Source organism: Euprymna scolopes, chromosome 3 (assembly GCF_053919585.1).
Source record: "Euprymna scolopes isolate OS-2025 chromosome 3, ASM5391958v1, whole genome shotgun sequence".
Lineage (NCBI taxonomy): Eukaryota > Metazoa > Mollusca > Cephalopoda > Sepiida > Sepiolidae > Euprymna > Euprymna scolopes.
Window position 1 is genome coordinate 184,817,047 of NC_136484.1, and position 19,786 is coordinate 184,836,832.

General features: G+C 31.1%; 1 protein-coding gene across 1 annotated transcript in view; it reads right to left on the reverse strand.

Moving 5' to 3' along the window:
* Nucleotides 1–18,431, reverse strand: part of LOC145260349 (ubiquitin-fold modifier 1) — a 32,470-nt gene extending 14,039 nt beyond the window's left edge. Inside the window, exons 1-3 of the mRNA XM_080118280.1 lie at nucleotides 18,297–18,431; nucleotides 18,148–18,204; nucleotides 4,507–4,564 (exon numbers count right to left, since the gene is read on the reverse strand). Coding sequence (XP_079974406.1) covers nucleotides 4,507–4,564; nucleotides 18,148–18,204; nucleotides 18,297–18,415 — 234 coding nt within the window. The 5' untranslated portion in view covers nucleotides 18,416–18,431. The remainder of the gene's footprint in view (nucleotides 1–4,506; nucleotides 4,565–18,147; nucleotides 18,205–18,296) is intronic.
* Nucleotides 18,432–19,786: the final 1,355 nt, after the last annotated feature.

Here is a 19,786-nt window from a genome sequence, read left to right on the forward strand (position 1 = left end):
GCTGCGCAAGTGATCCCTGGTTGTTGACTAGGGAAGTAATTGCTGATTGCCTATAACTCATTATATTATTATCAATTTTTCAGAAATCACAAGTTCTTAATTTCTCTGACTCAATGTAGAAATACACATGAAAAAATTGAAATGGCTTAAAATATTTCAATATTGGTATATATAGAAAGAGCTTGATAAGCTAAGAAAGAATCTTTTTAAATTCTTAAAATCCAATTAAAATCAAGGAAGTTATGACTATTTTTATGCCCTGCATGTTTGGATATTTTTCCCTCTTTAAGACCAAATGCGTTTTATCACATTTTTTTTTTGCACTACTTTTTCAGTAAAAATGCTATATCTTTGTTAAAACAAGACTAAGCAATGAAATTTGCCATATAAGTGTATTTTTGTGCAAAGAATCTGAATATGCTATTGAAAATCTCCAGAAATGAATGGTTTCCAAATAACCTGCAGTAAATGCACATAAATATGCTGCGATTGCTTAAAAATGCCATGTATTCATTAAAAGAAAAGTTAGAGAACTCAAAGTTTAGTTATAATGCATTTTATGCGCCAAAAACTGAAATCGAAATCTAGGATTGGTTAAAAATGAATATATTGCAATATTTCTTTGGTATTATTGTAGATTAATACCTTTTGTTACCCCTCCCCCCATCTGACCACCTCTCCAAAATATGTGATTCTACCTTTATAGACAATTGCATGTGAACAACTTGAAAAACTTTAATAAAAGATAAACAAAAATTATTTTAGAATATAATGTAAAATGATTTCCCATTTTGAATCATTCAAGCGTTTTAGGGCAGTTACCCCCCCCCCTTTTCCTATGATAGATAAATCCTGGGTGTTTTTTTGTTTTGTTCGTTTGTTTTCTAAAAGGTGATTATGCGTGGTTTTAAGAGGGTCTTTGTGCAATTATGAGAAGGTAGGGAGGTTGCCACTCTGACTTTGGGTTAATGATAGGGCTAAGGAAAACTATGTGTGACCATCCTGAAGACTTGATAGAAACAAAACAAAAACAATTTTAGAATTTAGAGTGGGGGTTGGTTTCACATAAATGTAAAATAATTCACCATTTCAAGACGATCCTAGCGTTTTAGGACAGTTGACCAATTTATTGGGGGGGGGGATTAATCATGTGCACTTTTCTTTAAACGTTTATTTTTTTTTTGGTTTTTTTACGTTTATATGAGCTCACAGAGGAAGTTTGTTTAGTGGGGAACTCTGCCACTTGTACTTAGCGTTATTGTTAAGGCTAAAGGTTTTAGGAGGAGGCTTGCCACTCATACCTAGGATAACACATAGAATTAAGCAAGTTTTTTTTTTTTTTAAGAAGGTTTTGATACCCATTGTGAAACTTTACAAGAATTATGACAAACAGACAAAAATAAATGTTATTTAAAAAGTGACAGCCCTCTAACAGAAAACATGATGCTTGGAAAAATATCAAGTATTTAAATTCTATTTAAACATAAAAACAAGTTTTTGCTAAAGCTGACAAATTATTAAAAATTTTGAATTAATGTTATTTTGATTTTTTAATTACATTTCATGTCTTTTCCTACCATTGTTATTTTTTAACTGAGCACCTACAAATATTTAAATATGATTATTTTATTTATTTTTATTTTTTTAATAATCGGGTAGATTAGTTTCCATTCGATAATTCACTGAAAACATTTTTTAAGGGACGAAAATTAGAAGTGTGTGTACCGTTCGTACACGTGAACCAAAACATCATATTTCACATTTTCGCTTGTTAAAATATTTTAAAATTTACTACCACCCAATTTTTAAAAATATTTGCATGGTTGATAACAAAATAGTTCTAACTAAACATGTAAGAATTTTTTTATAACCAGATTTTCAATTAAAAAAAAAATCGATTTGGAATAAAAATATACAAAAACAAATGACTGTTTACGCCATGTTATCGCTGCTGCTGCTACTACTATCACTACAGAAGTCTTGATTCAAATTCATAACGATTTTTTCGGATATTATTTTTTTAAATTGCTACGTACCACTAAAGAAAACACTGTCCAATCATCTTTTTAACGAATAAACATAGTAAAAAGATTGTTTTATTTAATAGTGAGTGTCCGAAGATAATTTTTTTTCAAAACTTTCAATACTCATCATTTTGAAATCTTTTTTTTAACACAACAAAAAAACGAGTGATCAAATGAATTTCGGACACTCGAAATTAATAAAAATGACATCTCTTTTGGCTAATTTCCAAATTTCATTAAAAAATTCTTAACAGAAACACGGTACGAATGTTTAGAAATCCGGGGGGGGGGTTACAAAATTTTACCGAAAATGCCGTTTTATGATCTTCATATTTTTATCACTTTATTTGCTTAAAACTCTAAAAATATATAATGTATGTTATTATTTACTAATTCATTTGAAAGTATATTCATTTCTGCACAAAACAGTATTTTGAAGACTTAAAGTGCTTTGGTTTTTAAAATATGACTATTTTAGCAGAAACTCCTTGAAATCTGTGATTATCCAAAGCGTTTTAATGGCCATGTGTATTGCTACTCAATGCACTTTCTGGTCATTCATTTCGGTATACTTTCTTTTGACTGTAGCTATTTCACTCTTACAATAATTATTAGCTTCTATAAACTTTTGCCTATTTGAAACGTATTGCTACAAGGTAAAAATCAAAAGGAACAAGTGCATATCTGCCAGATCAAAAAAGTGTGAAGATCACACGATATAGGATGTCGCTAATGAACATGCATGTTAGTGGATGGAACCTCACATCACATGAAGGATTTCCTTTCCGCTCTTGAAACAACTGCAGGAGCGAGTGACAATGTTAAGGAGTCATCATGAAGCAAGTTGCTGGTTGAATCTAAACCACCTGAGAACCCAATTACCAAACTCAACAGATCTGACGGCTCTTCTTAAAGATCTGAGTAAGAAGTTCAGATAGTCTTCTTTGAAGAAACACTTGGAAATGAAAAACTTTGCACTTTTATTTCTGTGATAATTAGACCAGAGAAACATATAGTAGTAGGGTGAACTGGATCCGGAATCTGGCAGTGGATAGAGTGAGGGCAATTTGCTGCATTAATGACGTAAGAGTCAGATTTTGTGTTTGCTATGACGGATAACAGTGTGAAAGAAAGTCTCCATTACTCACTATAAAAAAAAATGATTTGTCTAGAATTCACCTTACATTAAAGAACAAAACTAAAGAAAAATCTGTATGATGTAAATACCTATGACAAACGAAAATATATTCCAAAAGTCATGAAAATTGATCAATTTTTATAAAGAAAATTATTTTTAAACGAGTAATGGGAATTCGTAGGTATTACAACATAAATCTTGCAAGTTTGGACTCTTTTGGAGTTATCTCCCTTTGTTTCTTAACTTATTAAAATGGCAGGCAAAACAGTCTCTTTGGTTACACATAAAATTTGATATTGTTATTTAAAAATTAAACTACTTGATCAAGTTTGTGATTTTTGGAATATGATATTTTCGTTTCAGAGATTTCCCTTTACTTTGGTTTGTAATATAGGGGGAATTTTAAACTAGAAACAGAAAAAAAATAAATGCTAATATTGTATACAGGGTGGAATGATAAAATTGCTGCCCTAGAAAAAACATGATTCCATTTCCATTTGATGAAAACCGGTTTTCTATTTTTGTTGCAGACCGTCTATTAGTTCGTCAATTGTGTACAAATCTCAAGAGCAATAGGCACCTTCTATCATGTCTGAAAATGACACAATGTTCAACAAGTGAGATTGGAGATGCGCCGCTGTACAACTCATGCTCTCTACCGATCCAAGTTATGACAACAGGACCATTGCCAGCACCCTCAAAATGCATCACCAGATTGCCACGAATAACAGGGATGTGCCCAGAGTGATGAAAACAAAGTTTCCGGTCACGGTTATAATTGAGGTGGTGATTGAGGCTAAAGACGTCTACATTAAATAGATGTCAGCTTTACTACATATTAAAGTTTCCTGAATTAATTTTTTCAATAAAAGTTTTAAAATAAAGCTGTAGTATTGTTTTCTTTAGGGCTACATTTTTAGCATTTCACCGTGTAGAAAATATAGTTTCTAGTGCAATTAGTACCTGAGCCTTGCAGTAACCGAGATTAATTTGACTGAATAGCAATTGAAAAGCTAAGTGATGAGATTTGCATAATAATGTGCAAATTTGTCAATGTCATTAAGTACTTTAGGGACTATAAAATAAAAAAGTTTTTAAATGGGCAGGAAAAGAGAAAGTATTAGGGTGTGTTAGAGAAGTGAGTTATTGGTGGATGTATTATCGACAGCTCATAATGATGTCAGTCATAGCAATTACATTTTGTTTTATTCTTGTAAGTGCTTCATTAGCCAAATCCTATTTGAGTCACCAAAATTATTCAGAGTAAAGTAATGTATTGTCTTTTTTGTTTCAACCATGTTATATCAATTATGCTGATAATAAGATATAGTTTAAATGAATTACCTCCTCTGCTGCAAATTTAAGTACTGCTGTGAAGGGTGCCTTTTCAGGGACACTCAACCTGATTTAAAAAAAATAAAAAATAAAAAACATTCATTATAACAGATTAACTATATCATCCATAATGTGCAAAATACATGCAGATTGAAACACAGATTTTTCGGTGCTTCTTCATTATTAGAGCGAAATTCAAAAATCAAAATATTGAATTTTAAGTAAAACCAATGGTATATAATTGTAATTGCCATGTCACAGTAATGAACATATCCAAAAATTATAAAAAATGATAAGGCAGAAAATTAATTATTAATGAAAACAGTTTTTAAAGAAAATTTGCGCAAATTGAGTTTTGTAAATATTTCTGAAAACTGAAAATCTTAGACCAATTTAGTAAAACCTAATTTTCGCTTTTTGTTAATTAATTTTCTCCCTTATCGTTTTGTCATTTTTGGATATGTTCCTTCCTGTGACATAGTAATTAAGTAGTTGGTTTTACTTAGAATTAAATATTTCGATTTTCGCTTTTTCTAAACATTTTTCAGAATTATTCCCCCTGGTTTGGCTGTTATTAAAATGCTAACAGACAAAATATTAAAAAGAATTTTTTTTTTTTTTTTTATAACGGAGATTTTATGTCTATAATCAAAACTATGTCTAATTTCTCCAAGATACATCATTTAAATGTTTTAAAAATTAGTTCTTGTCCAGAATTCGCCCATATTTATATATCTATAAAATGAGAATGTGTGTCCGTAGCACTTTTGTGCTTGGCCTTTTTGGTTAAGATCAAAGATCTGTTAATAGATGCTGTTCTTAGCTTTTTAAGCTTTTCTTGGCCAAGATCAAAGTGTAGTGGAACGGGCAGTCTATCAAGTAGACGGGGTTGGGAGGGTCCTACTAATCACCTTTTGTTTTTTCTTCCCCCGCCCTCGACATAAATGAATTATTGTACCATTTTATTGTTATCTTTTGTTTTTACACGTCAATAAAAAATGTTTTAAGAATTGAGAGTTAAGTAGGACGTCCCCCAATATGAAAGGGTGAATGCGGTATTATGGTGAAAGAAGATACTAGCTGGGAGAAACTTTTGATTTTGATTAGTTCTGGAGTGACAAGGATGACCAACGACACCCCCAATCCCCCCTTTTGAGTTGGCCATGTGCCTAAGTTTTTTGTTCATTGTTGATTTTGATTGTACTTTTAACATGAATAAAAGATTTAATATCTCAAAGTGTAGTATCTGTTCCAGCAGATACTGCAAGCAAAGACCATATGTGGGAGCAACCCCACATAAGACCTTGTTCAATGTAGGGGCAACCCTTCATACCAATTGTCACTATCCAGCTCCCCTACTCCCCGGGGAGTTGGTCCCCATTTCCCCTTCACTCCTCACATTAAAAATCGGCCTTGTGCCTAATTTGCTCTGTGGGGGAGCAAATAAATACAGCTTTTCTTGGCCTTTTGGCCAAGATCAAAGTGTAGTACACGCACACACACATTTTAATAAAACAAAATAATAATAAATAAAAAAAATAATAATTTGCACACACACACAGAAATTGTATATATATCCTTTCTTGAAAAAACGCTGGGGTTTTCATTAGTTAGTTTAGAGTCCACAGAGTGAATGAGATATTGTGGAAAATGTTGTCAGTCAAGAGTAAAGTCGGCAAAGACTCCAATTTTTACTTGAGTTACAAAGACCCTGCAACACTCCCCTCCCCATATATATAGGGCCTTGTGCCTAAATTTGTTTAGTCTTTTTAAATTTTTTAATTTTATATTGAAATTTTTTCTTTAAATGAATAAATTAAATATGAAAATCAAAGTGTAGTATCTGTTTTTACTACATGCTGTACTTACTGTGATATAAAGTGGGGGATCACTTTTCTGTATTAATTTAATGTAAAATGATCACCCACTTTACAACCAGTCAGTCTCAAAGCCATTCAAGTCATTCTCCAGATCATTTGAATTGTTTTTGAAGGATTCCAGTTATTTTTTAAGCATTCAAGTCATTCTTAAGTTCATTCAATTCATCCTTAAGTTCATTAAAGTCATTCTAAGTCATTTACTTTTTATTTAAATCATTTCAGCCCAGTTTTCAGTCATTTTAGTTTATCTTTAAGAATTTCATGTCAATCCTACAGTCACGCATTAATTCATTACACGAGAGCATGCGACTAAAGGCTATCGGCTTTGTTCTTTAGAAAAAGTGGGCTAAATTACCGACCTCAACATTTCGAGAAATTTGGTAATTTCACCACCATTTATTTATTTTCAAGCTATTCTCATGAAACTTTGTACTCTTATGTAAAATTGTGTGCTCTTTCTGATTATGCAGTCAAATCTGATGTATCTTTATCATAAACCATGAATTATAAATTCAGATGTACAAATTTCAATTTTTGTTAAACTGGCATATGGTATCATACAGTGGGTGTCTATTCATGAACAAAACTAAGTATTATAGTGGTATTTAAATATAGCTTTATTGAGAATAGGTATTTACCTGCCTCCCCACCAAAGGAAAGCTAGATCTTTAGCCATTGAATACCTAAAGAGCATTCCCTCAAAGAAAAGAAAAAAATTGAGTAGATATGAATTAATCTCAGAAATGAATTGAAGAAAATTTTTCATATAGATTTTGGATTTCTGTAAAAGATGGAAATTCCCATAGTCAACCAGAACTTATGTATTTTGGGACCAGTCCAAAGATCAAAGCATAGTATCTGCGGGAACAGATACTGCAAGCAAAGACCATATGTGGGGGCAACCCCACATATAAGACCTTGGTCAATGTAGGGGCAACCCTTCATACCAATTGTCACTATCCAGCTCCCCTACTCCCCGGGGAGTTGGTCCCCATTTCCCCTTCACTCCTCACATTAAAAATCGGCCTTGTGCCTAATTTGCTTGGTGGGGGAGCAAATAAATACTCTATCTGGCCCAAAATATACCCATTTTCTGAGATGCAGCCATAAATCGTACTCTACATGAATCCTTGAATGTAGCTTTCGCAATACCAAGATACCAGCAATCCTGACAAGCAAGAACTATATATATTCACCAGTTGATAGTAATTTTTGTCATTTCTATTGTTGTTTTACTGAAAATTCAATTATGTAAACAAAGAAATAAAATAGTCATTTTTTACCTTGTTTCCACCTTAACATTTTTCTTTAAAATGACTACTTTTGTGGGTTTTAGGGCATGCTGAAAACGAATATCGAATTTTCTGCAAATAAGTAGTTTTCTGGATATTAAGCAATGTCATATCTTATATTATCACTGGTGACCATTTCGGTACACGCGAGCACAACCCAGAGAAACTATGCGCAAACGCACATAGCGAGATAATAACATAAGAAATGACATTGCTTAATATCCGGAAAGCTACTTATTTGCAGAAAATTTAGATGCAATATTAGTTTTCAGCATACCTGAAAACCTTAAAAGGTAGCCATTTTAAAGAAAAATGTTAAGGTGGAAACAAGATAAAAATTTACAAAATTCACAATGAAATTCTTTATTGAACCACCTAATTTTTACATTTGGAAACCAAATATTTTTTTATTAAGTGATTTTAAAAACAGCAAGAACAGACATGAGTCAAGTGCCGACATTATTTTAAAACCCTAACTCTTGACACCTGGTTTTTTATGAATTTATTTCCATAATACCTAAAAATTAGTTGGTTCAATAGAGAATTTAATTGTAATGAGTTTTAATTCCTTTTTTTTTGTGATTTCTCTCCTGTTATTTTACCGCACTGAGATACTGTTTGTGAAAATTTTAAAAAATGAAAATATTAATTAAAAGTACAATTACATATTTTATAAATGAAACAGATAAGATATTTAAATGAAAAAAGACGTTATCTATATATTTTTTTCATATCGTAAAGTTTTCCAATATAAAACAATATAAGAAGGTAAAGAAACAGTTTTGGCCTTCGGGACAAGATCAAAGTGTTCTTCAGATGCTGCACTTCAATTTTTTGCTCTCTGTCGGTGGAGGAGAAATTCTTCACGACTGAGACAATTTTTATTTTTGTTCCTTTTCTCCACATTAAAAAACGACTCTGGTGTCTAACTCTGTCCCGTGGGGAGGCATTGTAAATAGGAACAGTTATTATTATTGTTGTTGTTATTATTTTTATTATTATTATTTAGATATCCTCAGTTAAAAAAAAAAAAAACGGATTTGTTTTACAGAATAAAAAAAATGGTCTCACCAATGAGTTAAAAATAAAAAATTATGCAAACTACTATAAGAAACCTACCCAATAAATGTCACAAGGACATTTATTGGTTGCGTTTCTAACAGTATTTTGTATATTTTTAAGTCAGTGTCGAGATTTCAAAGGCATCAGATACCATGTGGTTATTTTTCTTGTGCTTGCATAACGCTCGACACTACTTACTTTTCGAAAGAAACATTTTACATTAACTAAACACACTAAAAACTTATACGTAAAAACCCTCCATCATGCAGAAGCTATGCATATGTGCGAGTTCCATGTCTGTCGCTTCCGCTTGCCGCAAGTTACCGATAGGACACCCCAGTGGTGCCCCCATCCTGAGGCCGATCTTTGCACACAAAACGACCTCTGTGTGCGAGGTAGTGCGGTCGCCGGCCCGGGTGGTGCGTTTAATCATAAAGGGAGCTGTCTAATGCTGACCCCCTGGAGTGGTTGTGCAACCCGCCCAGTGACCCAGACAGTGGGAATCTCCACGAAAAAAATATAATAAAGACTGACAGACCATCGTCAAGACCGGCCTTGGGAAAACAAGAGACAATAGAAGAGTAACTTATCTTGCCTCTGGTAATATTTATTTGGGTGCTTATGCACTTATTAGACCGTGCTATTTTTTCAAATAGTATTTTCAAATTAAAGTTTCACAATATCTTTTTTTCTTTATTAAATTGTTAGGTGAAAGTACAGAATAGTTAACAAAACACCCTTCCCTCCCCATGTTAAGAATGGGTTTCTAAATAATAACATTATTTCAGCACAAGTACCTTTTATTTGTTATATATTGTTTTTTGATTTTTACCCCTAAAAGCAATTCTACCATAAGTTATAAATACCATGATAACAGAAACGCATGTACTAAAAACGTTAAAAAAAATAAAATAGTTTTGGTTCAGTATTGTTTGGAAATAAAATTTGAAAAACTTGGAAATATTTTTTTTTTTAATTGACAAACTCAGAATAAAAAATGAGTCTCATAAAAGGAAAGCAGAAAAACAGTTTTCTATTTTTAAGAGAATACAAACGAAACTTGTTAATACACTGACTGTAGGCAGCTCAGCGCGAGTCAGCAATTAAGTACTTAGCAAACAGTTTTCCCCGTTAAGCAGACTTGAATTTCTAGAAAAGATAATATTTTAAAGAAATTTAGGCACAACTAATAATTATCAACTATTTACATATTATACATGAAAATAATTCTAAAACTATTATCTATATGAAAATAATTCTAAAACTATTATCTATATGAAAATAATTCTAAAACTATTATCTATATGAAAATAATTCTAAAACTATTATCTATATGAAAATAATTCTAAAACTACTATCCATATGAAAATAATTCTAAAACTACTATCCATATGAAAATAATTCTAAAACTATTATCCATATGAAAATAATTCTAAAACTATTATCTATATGAAAATAATTCTAAAACTATTATCTATATGAAAATAATTCTAAAACTACTATCTATATGAAAATAATTCTAAAACTACTATCTATATGAAAATAATTCTAAAACTACTATCTATATGAAAATAATTCTAAAACTATTATCTATATGAAAATAATTCTAAAACTATTATCTATATGAAAATAATTCTAAAACTATTATATATATGAAAATAATTCTAAAACTACTATCCATATGAAAATAATTCTAAAACTACTATCCATATGAAAATAATTCTAAAACTACTATCCATATGAAAATAATTCTAAAACTACTATCCATATGAAAATAATTCTAAAACTACTATCCATATGAAAATAATTCTAAAACTACTATCCATATGAAAATAATTCTAAAACTACTATCTATATGAAAATAATTCTAAAACTACTATCCATATGAAAATAATTCTAAAACTACTATCCATATGAAAATAATTCTAAAACTATTATCCATATGAAAATAATTCTAAAACTATTATCCATATGAAAATAATTCTAAAACTATTATCCATATGAAAATAATTCTAAAACTATTATCTATATGAAAATAATTCTAAAACTATTATCTATATGAAAATAATTCTAAAACTATTATCTATATGAAAATAATTCTAAAACTATTATCTATATGAAAATAATTCTAAAACTATTATCTATATGAAAATAATTCTAAAACTATTATCTATATGAAAATAATTCTAAAACTACTATCTATATGAAAATAATTCTAAAACTATTATCTATATGAAAATAATTCTAAAACTACTATCTATATGAAAATAATTCTAAAACTACTATCTATATGAAAATAATTCTAAAACTACTATCTATATGAAAATAATTCTAAAACTACTATCTATATGAAAATAATTCTAAAACTATTATCTATATGAAAATAATTCTAAAACTATTATCTATATGAAAATAATTCTAAAACTATTATCTATATGAAAATAATTCTAAAACTATTATCTATATGAAAATAATTCTAAAACTATTATCTATATGAAAATAATTCTAAAACTATTATCTATATGAAAATAATTCTAAAACTATTATCTATATGAAAATAATTCTAAAACTATTATCTATATGAAAATAATTCTAAAACTATTATCTATATGAAAATGGATGATATATGCAGATTTATTTTATCAATTTTGAAACATTCTTTGTCAAATTTGCTTGGTCGTAAAAATATAAATCAAAGTCCAGTAGAGACGGACTTCTATGCTTATATAGCCTGTGAAATTTCAACCATATCCAATCAAATTTGACCCAGCGCATGTGTATCCAAACATAACGTATGAAATGTAAACATTGAAAAAACACTTTCTGTTTTTGCTGTCGTCATTTTTTGCCGTTTTTTCATTTTTAACTTGGAGCATAAAAACATTGAAGGCATAAAAGAAAAATAAATTAAGATCTTTTGAATGCTTATTCTATTCTCTTTCTATTAATGTAATTCTTTTAAAAATTGACCCACAAATAAAAAAGATATGACTTGTTGAAGCACATTAGGTATGTAATATTGCTGATGTCCACAGAAATACAGCATACGCTTGTAATGATATTGTTATTGTACTTGACTCACTGTCTTTAGGTTTTGGTTTCAATCTCAGCTCGAGTATTTTCTTTTTGTTTTTATTTACCTACAAGAAGTGAACTGTTTAGAAAAAAAAATAATCGCATGCACATGTCTCAGTTTTTGTATGAATCAAAATGTAATATTTATGCATATTTGACAACCGGGCAGTGCCAGGCGCCCTACTAGCTATAAAAAAAAATAAAGAAAAATCAGTATGATATACGTACCTGTGACAGAAATGTAATTTTACTTTATTTTACTCTTTTTCACCCAATAAAGCATATTGCAACTTGGAACATAAGCTACTGTTAAGGATAGTGTCTAACGCCAGACGGAGGAGTGTAAAGTGAAAGCAAGAATAGGTCAGCTGTGGCCAGCATACGGTCGGAAGAAACAGAAACACGTGCCAGTTTAGATGGACATATAGCAGTGAGATACTTTTTAAGTGGTGTCGAGAAGGGAGAGTAACGGTAATAATTGTTTTGTTAAAAAAGAAAAAATGCCAACCGGGATTTTTTTATTCACTAGAAGGTCGCCCGGCATTGCCCAGTCATGAAATACGCTTAAATATGATATTTTGATTAATGCAGATTTTGTATTTATTATTATACAGGGTGTTTTAAAAGTCTTGGGAACATTACAAATGCATATATCTCAAACTATTCCAGGTAGAAAAATGAAACTGGTGCCATTTTAAAGCTTGCTTAATCAAGTTTTTGGTCATACTAATGATTTTCGTCTTATCTTTCCAGGTGCAGTAATGGGGTTCTCTAAACAAGACAAGGCATTTTGCGTCCTCCAATTTGCAAAGACTGAATCGTGGACATGTGTTCAGCGTGCATTTCGCAGGAAATTTAAAAAAGAAGCCCTTGAAAGGAAATCCATTGTCAGATGGCATGCTAAATTTGTGAAAGATGGGTGTTTGTGCCCAAGTAAGCGAACAGGTCGCCCTTCAACTTCAGAAGATGCAGTTGAGCAAGTTCGGACAGCCTTTCAGCGGAACCCCCGTAAATCAGTGAGAAGAGCCAGCAGGGAACTTCAGCTTGCTCCAGCAACTGTCTGGCATGTCTTAAGGAAACGACTGCAAATGGTGCTTTACAAGCTCAAGTTGGTCCAAAAGTTGAAGGACACTGATAAGCCACTTCGCCGTGACTTTTGCATTGCAATGCAAGAGAAGTTGGAAGATAACGGCTTTGATGACCGGCTTGTTTTTAGCGATGAGGCGACCTTCCATCGGAATGGCAAAGTTAACAAGCATAACACTCGCATATGGGGTACTGAGAATCCTCATGAACTTCTTGAGCACGAGCGAGATTCACCAAAAGTGAACGTGTTTTGTGCAATTTCCAAGAAAGGTGTCTATGGACCGTTCTTCTTTGAAGAGGCAACTATCACTGGTGAATCCTATCTCAACATGCTGGAAGACTGGTTAATGGCTCAGTTGGAAGAAGCAGAATTTGATGACTTCATTTTTCAACAAGATGGTGCACCACCACACTGGAGTCTTAGAGTAAGGCAGTTTCTTAACACAAGGCTGCCTGGTAGATGGATTGGGATCTCTGGGCGAGGTGATGACGTTCTCATGCTTGGCCTCCTAGGTCTCCAGATCTTACCCCGTGTGACTTTTTCCTTTGGGGCTTTGTCAAGCAACAAGTCTATGTGCCGCCCCTTCCAAGAGATATTGACGAACTAAAGGCTCGAGTAACGGCAGTTGTGGGAACCATTGACATCAAGATGCTGGAATGCGTTTGGCAGGAAATGGACTATCGACTAGATGTCTGCCGTGTGACGAATGGTGCTCATATTGAGCAACTTTGAAGATTCCCCACAAAACTTGAAACTTTAACCTTTCCAACGGTACCAATTTCATTTTTCAACTCCTAATAGTTTTTGAGTTATTAAAAATCGTTATGTTCCCAAGACTTTTGAAACACCCTGTACTATATTGGATCCAATACATAGTAATGATTTAAAAAGTTTTAAAAAAAAAAAGAAAAAAAAAAGAAAAAAAAAAGAAAAAAAACGTGTGCCACCAACGAGAATCAAAACCAAAATGTCTAACTTACAATTTAATATTTCTGTTGACATTAATGAAGACATATTTGCTGCAAGGCTAAAAATTAAAACATGAACCAATAGCTATTACGATATGCATGCATATTTGTAATGCTATCGTTTGACCTTCACCCGGCAAATTCCATTTTTTTTTTTTTTTTTTTTTTTTTTTTTTTAAATTTTCACACTTTTGCACCGATTTTTCCTGGCTAAAACCCAAATATAAAGTTTCACATTAGTTCGAATACCTTGTGTATTGTGGGAGCCTTTCCTAGTCTCACAACCGTAAGTTTCATATCTGTAGAACAAAAACTGACACAGGAGCTTGGTAGGCAAAACTTTTAAACAAATATATATATATGCATATATAAATATATATAGACAGAGGTTTGTGTTTACTATAACCTTTTTATGCATATATTATGCAAGTATAAACCATGTAGAATATCTGCATGAATATAATTACATGTAATAATTAACTCAAGATGATCATCCCATAAGAAAACCGAAAAAACTAATAGAGAATTAATTAAAATGAATGTTAAAAAAAATATGCAAATTAGCTAGATCTTTTGCAGATGAACGCAATTCCACAACCCATATATAACAAAGTTGTATTTTCTTTTTAAATAAACAGAAAAAGAGTTTTTAATATGAATGTCAATACACAAACAAAAAACAAATTTATAGGAGTATAGATATTTGTTTCATTTGTTTGTTCCTGCAACGTTACACAGCCTTGTAATGGCTACTACTTATCATTAAAAACAAAAATATAGAAACATCTGTATGATAAACGTACTCATGATGGAACAAAGAATATTCACAAAAAATCATGAAAATTGGTCAAGTAGTTTTATTTTTATATTAAAAAAAAACTACTTAGTGAATCAGAGTTTTTGAATTGCTTTCCTTCCCCATATTAAAAATGGCTTCCTAAAAATCTCGATTTCGAGTTATCTCCCTTGTTACTGCTGAGTGCTGCCGCCCATTTTGAAAATGGCGTCATGAGGTCGTTGCTCGTAGTTTAGCCATAAATTTTGATTTCCTTAATTTGTGATTTTAATGTACGATATTTTCTTTGCGTCATGGATGCGTAGGTTTTTTTTATTTTTGCTTTTTGAGAGGGGGGAGTCGAGACACGCACTCATTTTTATCGCCTATACACAATTTTTTTTTTTTTTATCACAACCTGTTCTTGACATGAATCTAAATGTTTACCTTTTTATTTAAAGCATATTTTACGGCAAAAAAAATAAAAAGTACGTAAAAACACAAAGTTATAGCAAGTTCATATAGTGCACTTGAAACCCCGAAAGGAAATATAGTCGAAACATAAACAAATCGAGAACGAGACTAAAAAAGAACGATAACTAAAGCTCATAACTCAAAAAATATTAACTGGAGTTATGTGCCCTTAGTCTGTTTCTTGACTTGTTTACAAAAATGGTGACTAGTGTATTTTTCGTGGCCACATTCCATTTCAGTGTTTTACGTGTACGATTATACTTGCTATAATAGTATTTTTTAAAGAACCAGTTTAACTAAACTAGTAAAAAAACTAGATAAAAAGAAACGACCTTTAGCAGAATTTGAATCTAACTGTTTTGCTTTAGATTTAGTTTGGCAAAAAACATTTTGGTTCAAATTCTGTAAAAGCACCCCCTAAAAATATTTTTTAAGAAATATTGTCGAAACACATTCTAAATAATCTACCTGACTAAAATAGATACCGAGTATCTCGATCGGAGGAGGAGACGTCCTTCTAGACCGAGGTAATTTTTATTTTCGTCACCAATAGTTCCCTCTCCTGATCAAACATTAAAAACTGACCATATGTCTTACTTTTTGCCTTCGCGAAGAGACAAAGGAAATAATGGAATTCATTTAACAATAACAAAAATTAATTAAAACAAAAACCTAATCTTTAAAGAGAACAGATGGAAAAAAATGACACCAAGTTGAAATAAAAACATGTTGATATTTCCTTTTCTACTTCGAAACAAAGAAATTATTTCAACACGGATAAACATTATTTTATTAAATAAATTCGAGGAAATATTTAATAATATTCGTTTCTTTGGAAATGTCTAAATTATTTTTTTATTTTATTTTTTTATTTTTATTTATTTATTTTTTTTTTTTTTGACAAGGTGGTCACCACACCAGTTATCAAGGCCCGGAAGCCAAGAAACCATTAAAAACACATTTTCCTTATTTTTATTTTTTTTTTCTTGGTGTTTGTGCAGTCAGTAGTGCTTCTTCTTTTCTTAGAAGTTAAATTCAATTTTTAAGGTACCTTTTGTTTATGAAATTGTTAGGTGAAAGTACAGAATAGTTTGGGTTTTTTTTTTTGGTTTTTTTTATTCTCCCCGCTCAATGTTAAGAATGGATTTCTAAGTAATATTATTATAGCACGGTCTGTAAGTTGCACAAGTGCCTTTATTTTTATTGCATTGTACATTTAAAGAAAGGGTGATATGGAACATCGCAAAAATGGGTGCTTATTCAAATTGGTACTTATGGCGGCAATTAAAAGTAACGAAAATACAGAAAAGTATTACGATGTATGTACTCGTTACAGAACAAATATGTCATGTTCCAAAAATCACGTAATTTGATCAAGTTTTTTTTTAAGAAAATCAAATGTTACGACTAAGCGAGCCGTAGTGTTTTCGTCAAGCATGATGAAATCCGATGAAATAAATAAGGACTAAGGAGGGGACAACTCGAATCGAAGTTAGCGGTCAAAAAAAATCAGCCTTATGTTCAATAGTTTAGTAGTAAAATCTCTAAAAATCATAAATTTTTTATTTTCTTGGTTAAAAATAAACTATTTGATCGATTTACGTATTTTCTTTAATTTTAATTGCCTCCATAAGTGCCAATTTCAATAAGCACCAAAAAATAAATAAACCCAAGATTTTTTTTAACTGAAAATTTAAAGTTTAAAATGTAAGAGAAAAATCGAAAGATAAAAGAAAATGAAAACAGTTTTTAAAAAATTGGCGAGATCATAAAAACTATTTCGAAAATATCTAAAAAATTAGTATGACCATTTCTCGTGTGTGGGAGTTTCTCGTATATAAGTGACTTACACGTTTTTATTTATTTACTATTAATCGAATATTTGACTAACAAACTTTTAAAGATCTAATTAAAAATAATAATTATATAAATAAAAACCAATAATTAAGAACTAAACAAAATTCCACACAATTATTCCGGTTTATTCGTAAACATGTCAGCCATTTTAATATTAAAAATAATTTAGGACTCTTCGAAAATTTGAAAGGGATGAAGTCTAAATCCTTTTCAAATTTTCGAAGAGTCCTAAAATTATTTAGAAATATTTAAACTGTCGAATCGATAAATTCTTAGCAAATCTTCATTTAAAAGTTGTCGGAGAATTTTACAAATTGAGATTAAAACATTACTTTGATAAAAATTAGTTTTTGTTGGAGAAAAATTCGATTCAATTAATGATTTTACCGAACGATACGATAACTAAATGTAACTTTCCACATTTCTATTTTTTTTTAATAATTTTGATAAAAATAAAAAAAAGCTATAAAATAAATATCTGAGCTATACAAAATATGGTGCTTTGCTTTTATACTTATGGTACCGTGCTATTTCATTTATTTATTTTTTTATTTTTTTGTATTTTTAAATTAAATTAAAGTTTTTCGATATCTTTTTTTACTAAACTGTTAGGGGGAAAGACAGAATAATTACAAAACACCCTCCTCGTGTTAAGAATAGTTTTCTAAATAACGCTTTTATTTCAGCACAGTAACATAAGTGCTGGAAATGCCCAAAATATTTCGGTGCTAGTGCAGAGAGTGATCCGCGCTATTTTTTATTTCCAAGTTGAATTAAAGTTTTACGATATGTTTTTTTTTATTCAATTGTAAGGTTGAAGTATAGAATAGGTACAAAACACCCTCCCCTCCCCATGTTAAGAATGGCTTTTTAAATAATAACATTATTATTTACGTCCGGATCACTCTCTGCACTAGTACCAATATTTCATAATTACTACATTAAATAATTAAAAGATTTCCAATAATAAAATATAACACCAAAGATAATCATAAAAACTCTGACACATGAAGGTAAACAATACAAAGCTAGAAAACATATGTAAAAAAGTGGGTGATCGATTTATAATTTCAAGTTCATTTTAAATGAATCCCCCATTTTTTGTCCAGTCTTACCGGCATCGTAAAGAAAACACTGATTTCACGATTTTTAAATAAAACATTAAAAGGTGTAAGCTTACACTTTGTACGGCTGTTTAGGATCCGACGTTAAGGTGATTTTAAACGTTACTTTCGACCTGAAATCAGAAAATAAATGACGATTAGACTTAATTTTCCAGCTAATTTGTGTGCGAAAAGTGGAGAGACGACGAACGTAGCTGTTACTTACATCGTGGCAAAAAGACACGTATGAAGAGCGCATGCCCGACTACTCACCACATGCGTGTCCGAAAATCTGTTACTATCAATTTTACTATTAATACTACAATCACATATGTTGTCATTCATCAAAAAATATTACTGCCATTCATACGTTTGTTTGTTTGTAAAATTCATGACTTTTGTTTTAAAATTTAATTTCTGACTTTCAACTGCATCAGGTCGTGCTCCATTTGGAAGTTTGGAGAGTAAAAAGTTAATTTTTATTTATTGTTACTCCCAGGTCCACTCTGTGCGAAAGTGTCTCTTATGAGTTTTCTAAGAGAAAAGGAGGTAACGTGTACAGTTTAATAAAGACATAAAAGACAGATCAAACTGTAGTATCTATTCCGACAGATACTGCAAGCAAAGACCAGATGTGGGGGCAACTCCACATGCCTGACCTTTAACCAGCTCCCATTTCCCACCTCTCGGGAGCTGGTCCCCTTTTTCCCTTCCCCCTCCCTTCACTCCTCACATTAAAAATTGGCCTTGTGCCTAATTTGCTCGGTGGGGGAGCAAATAAATACCAACTGGAGTTATCTCCCCGTGGTGTTTCTGAAATCCAAACAAAATTCTTTTTAAAAATCCAAGATATCTTACTTCAACGTGCTGTCATAAAAACGTGTTTTTCCGCTGTAAAAAAAAAAAAAAAAAAAAAAATACTCGATCAAATTAAGTGAAATTTTTTTTCGGAGATCTTCAGTTCAAAACGGATACGTACAATATAACCTTTTTTTAGATATTTTCATTTTTTAATGTCTTGATTAAACTGTACAAGTACCGAAAATAATAATATTGTTATTTTTATTAATTTATTTTATTATTATTATTATTATTATTATTATTATTATTATTGTTGTTGTTGTTGTTGTTGTTGTTGTTGTTGTTGTTTTTCTTCTTCTTCTTCTTCTTCTTCTTCTTCTTCACCAAAAACAAAGAGCACTGCTACTTGGATGTAAGAAGCTACTAAGCTACTGTTTGGTATGTAGGGTGTGCGATCAGTAGGGTAACCAATCCATAATCGGGATTTATCAATATATAGGATCAAGAGAGTCACCAATTAATTGTGTGAGTGTATTCATGGGACCATTAAAGGGAAATTTAACCAGATCGTCGATTAATAGATAGGATTCACCAACGCACATCCTTAAATACAGAAATAAAAATGAAATCTGGGAAAAAAACGCCACTCGACAAAGAACACAAAAATCGCTGAATTAGTATAAAATGAGCAACATTTATTTACGTGTTAGGAATATTCATTTAAATTGTTCCAACATTAGTGTTTTCTTGTGTCGAATGTTGCTAATGAAGAATTAATGAAATGAGGATATTTTTTTTATGATAAGAGTGCTGCACAAGGGCTAAAAGTCCATGTAGCTATTTTCAAAGAGTCCATAAATCCAAATAAGCGAATACGTGTGTGTGTGTGTGTGTGTGTGTGTGTGTGTGTGTGTG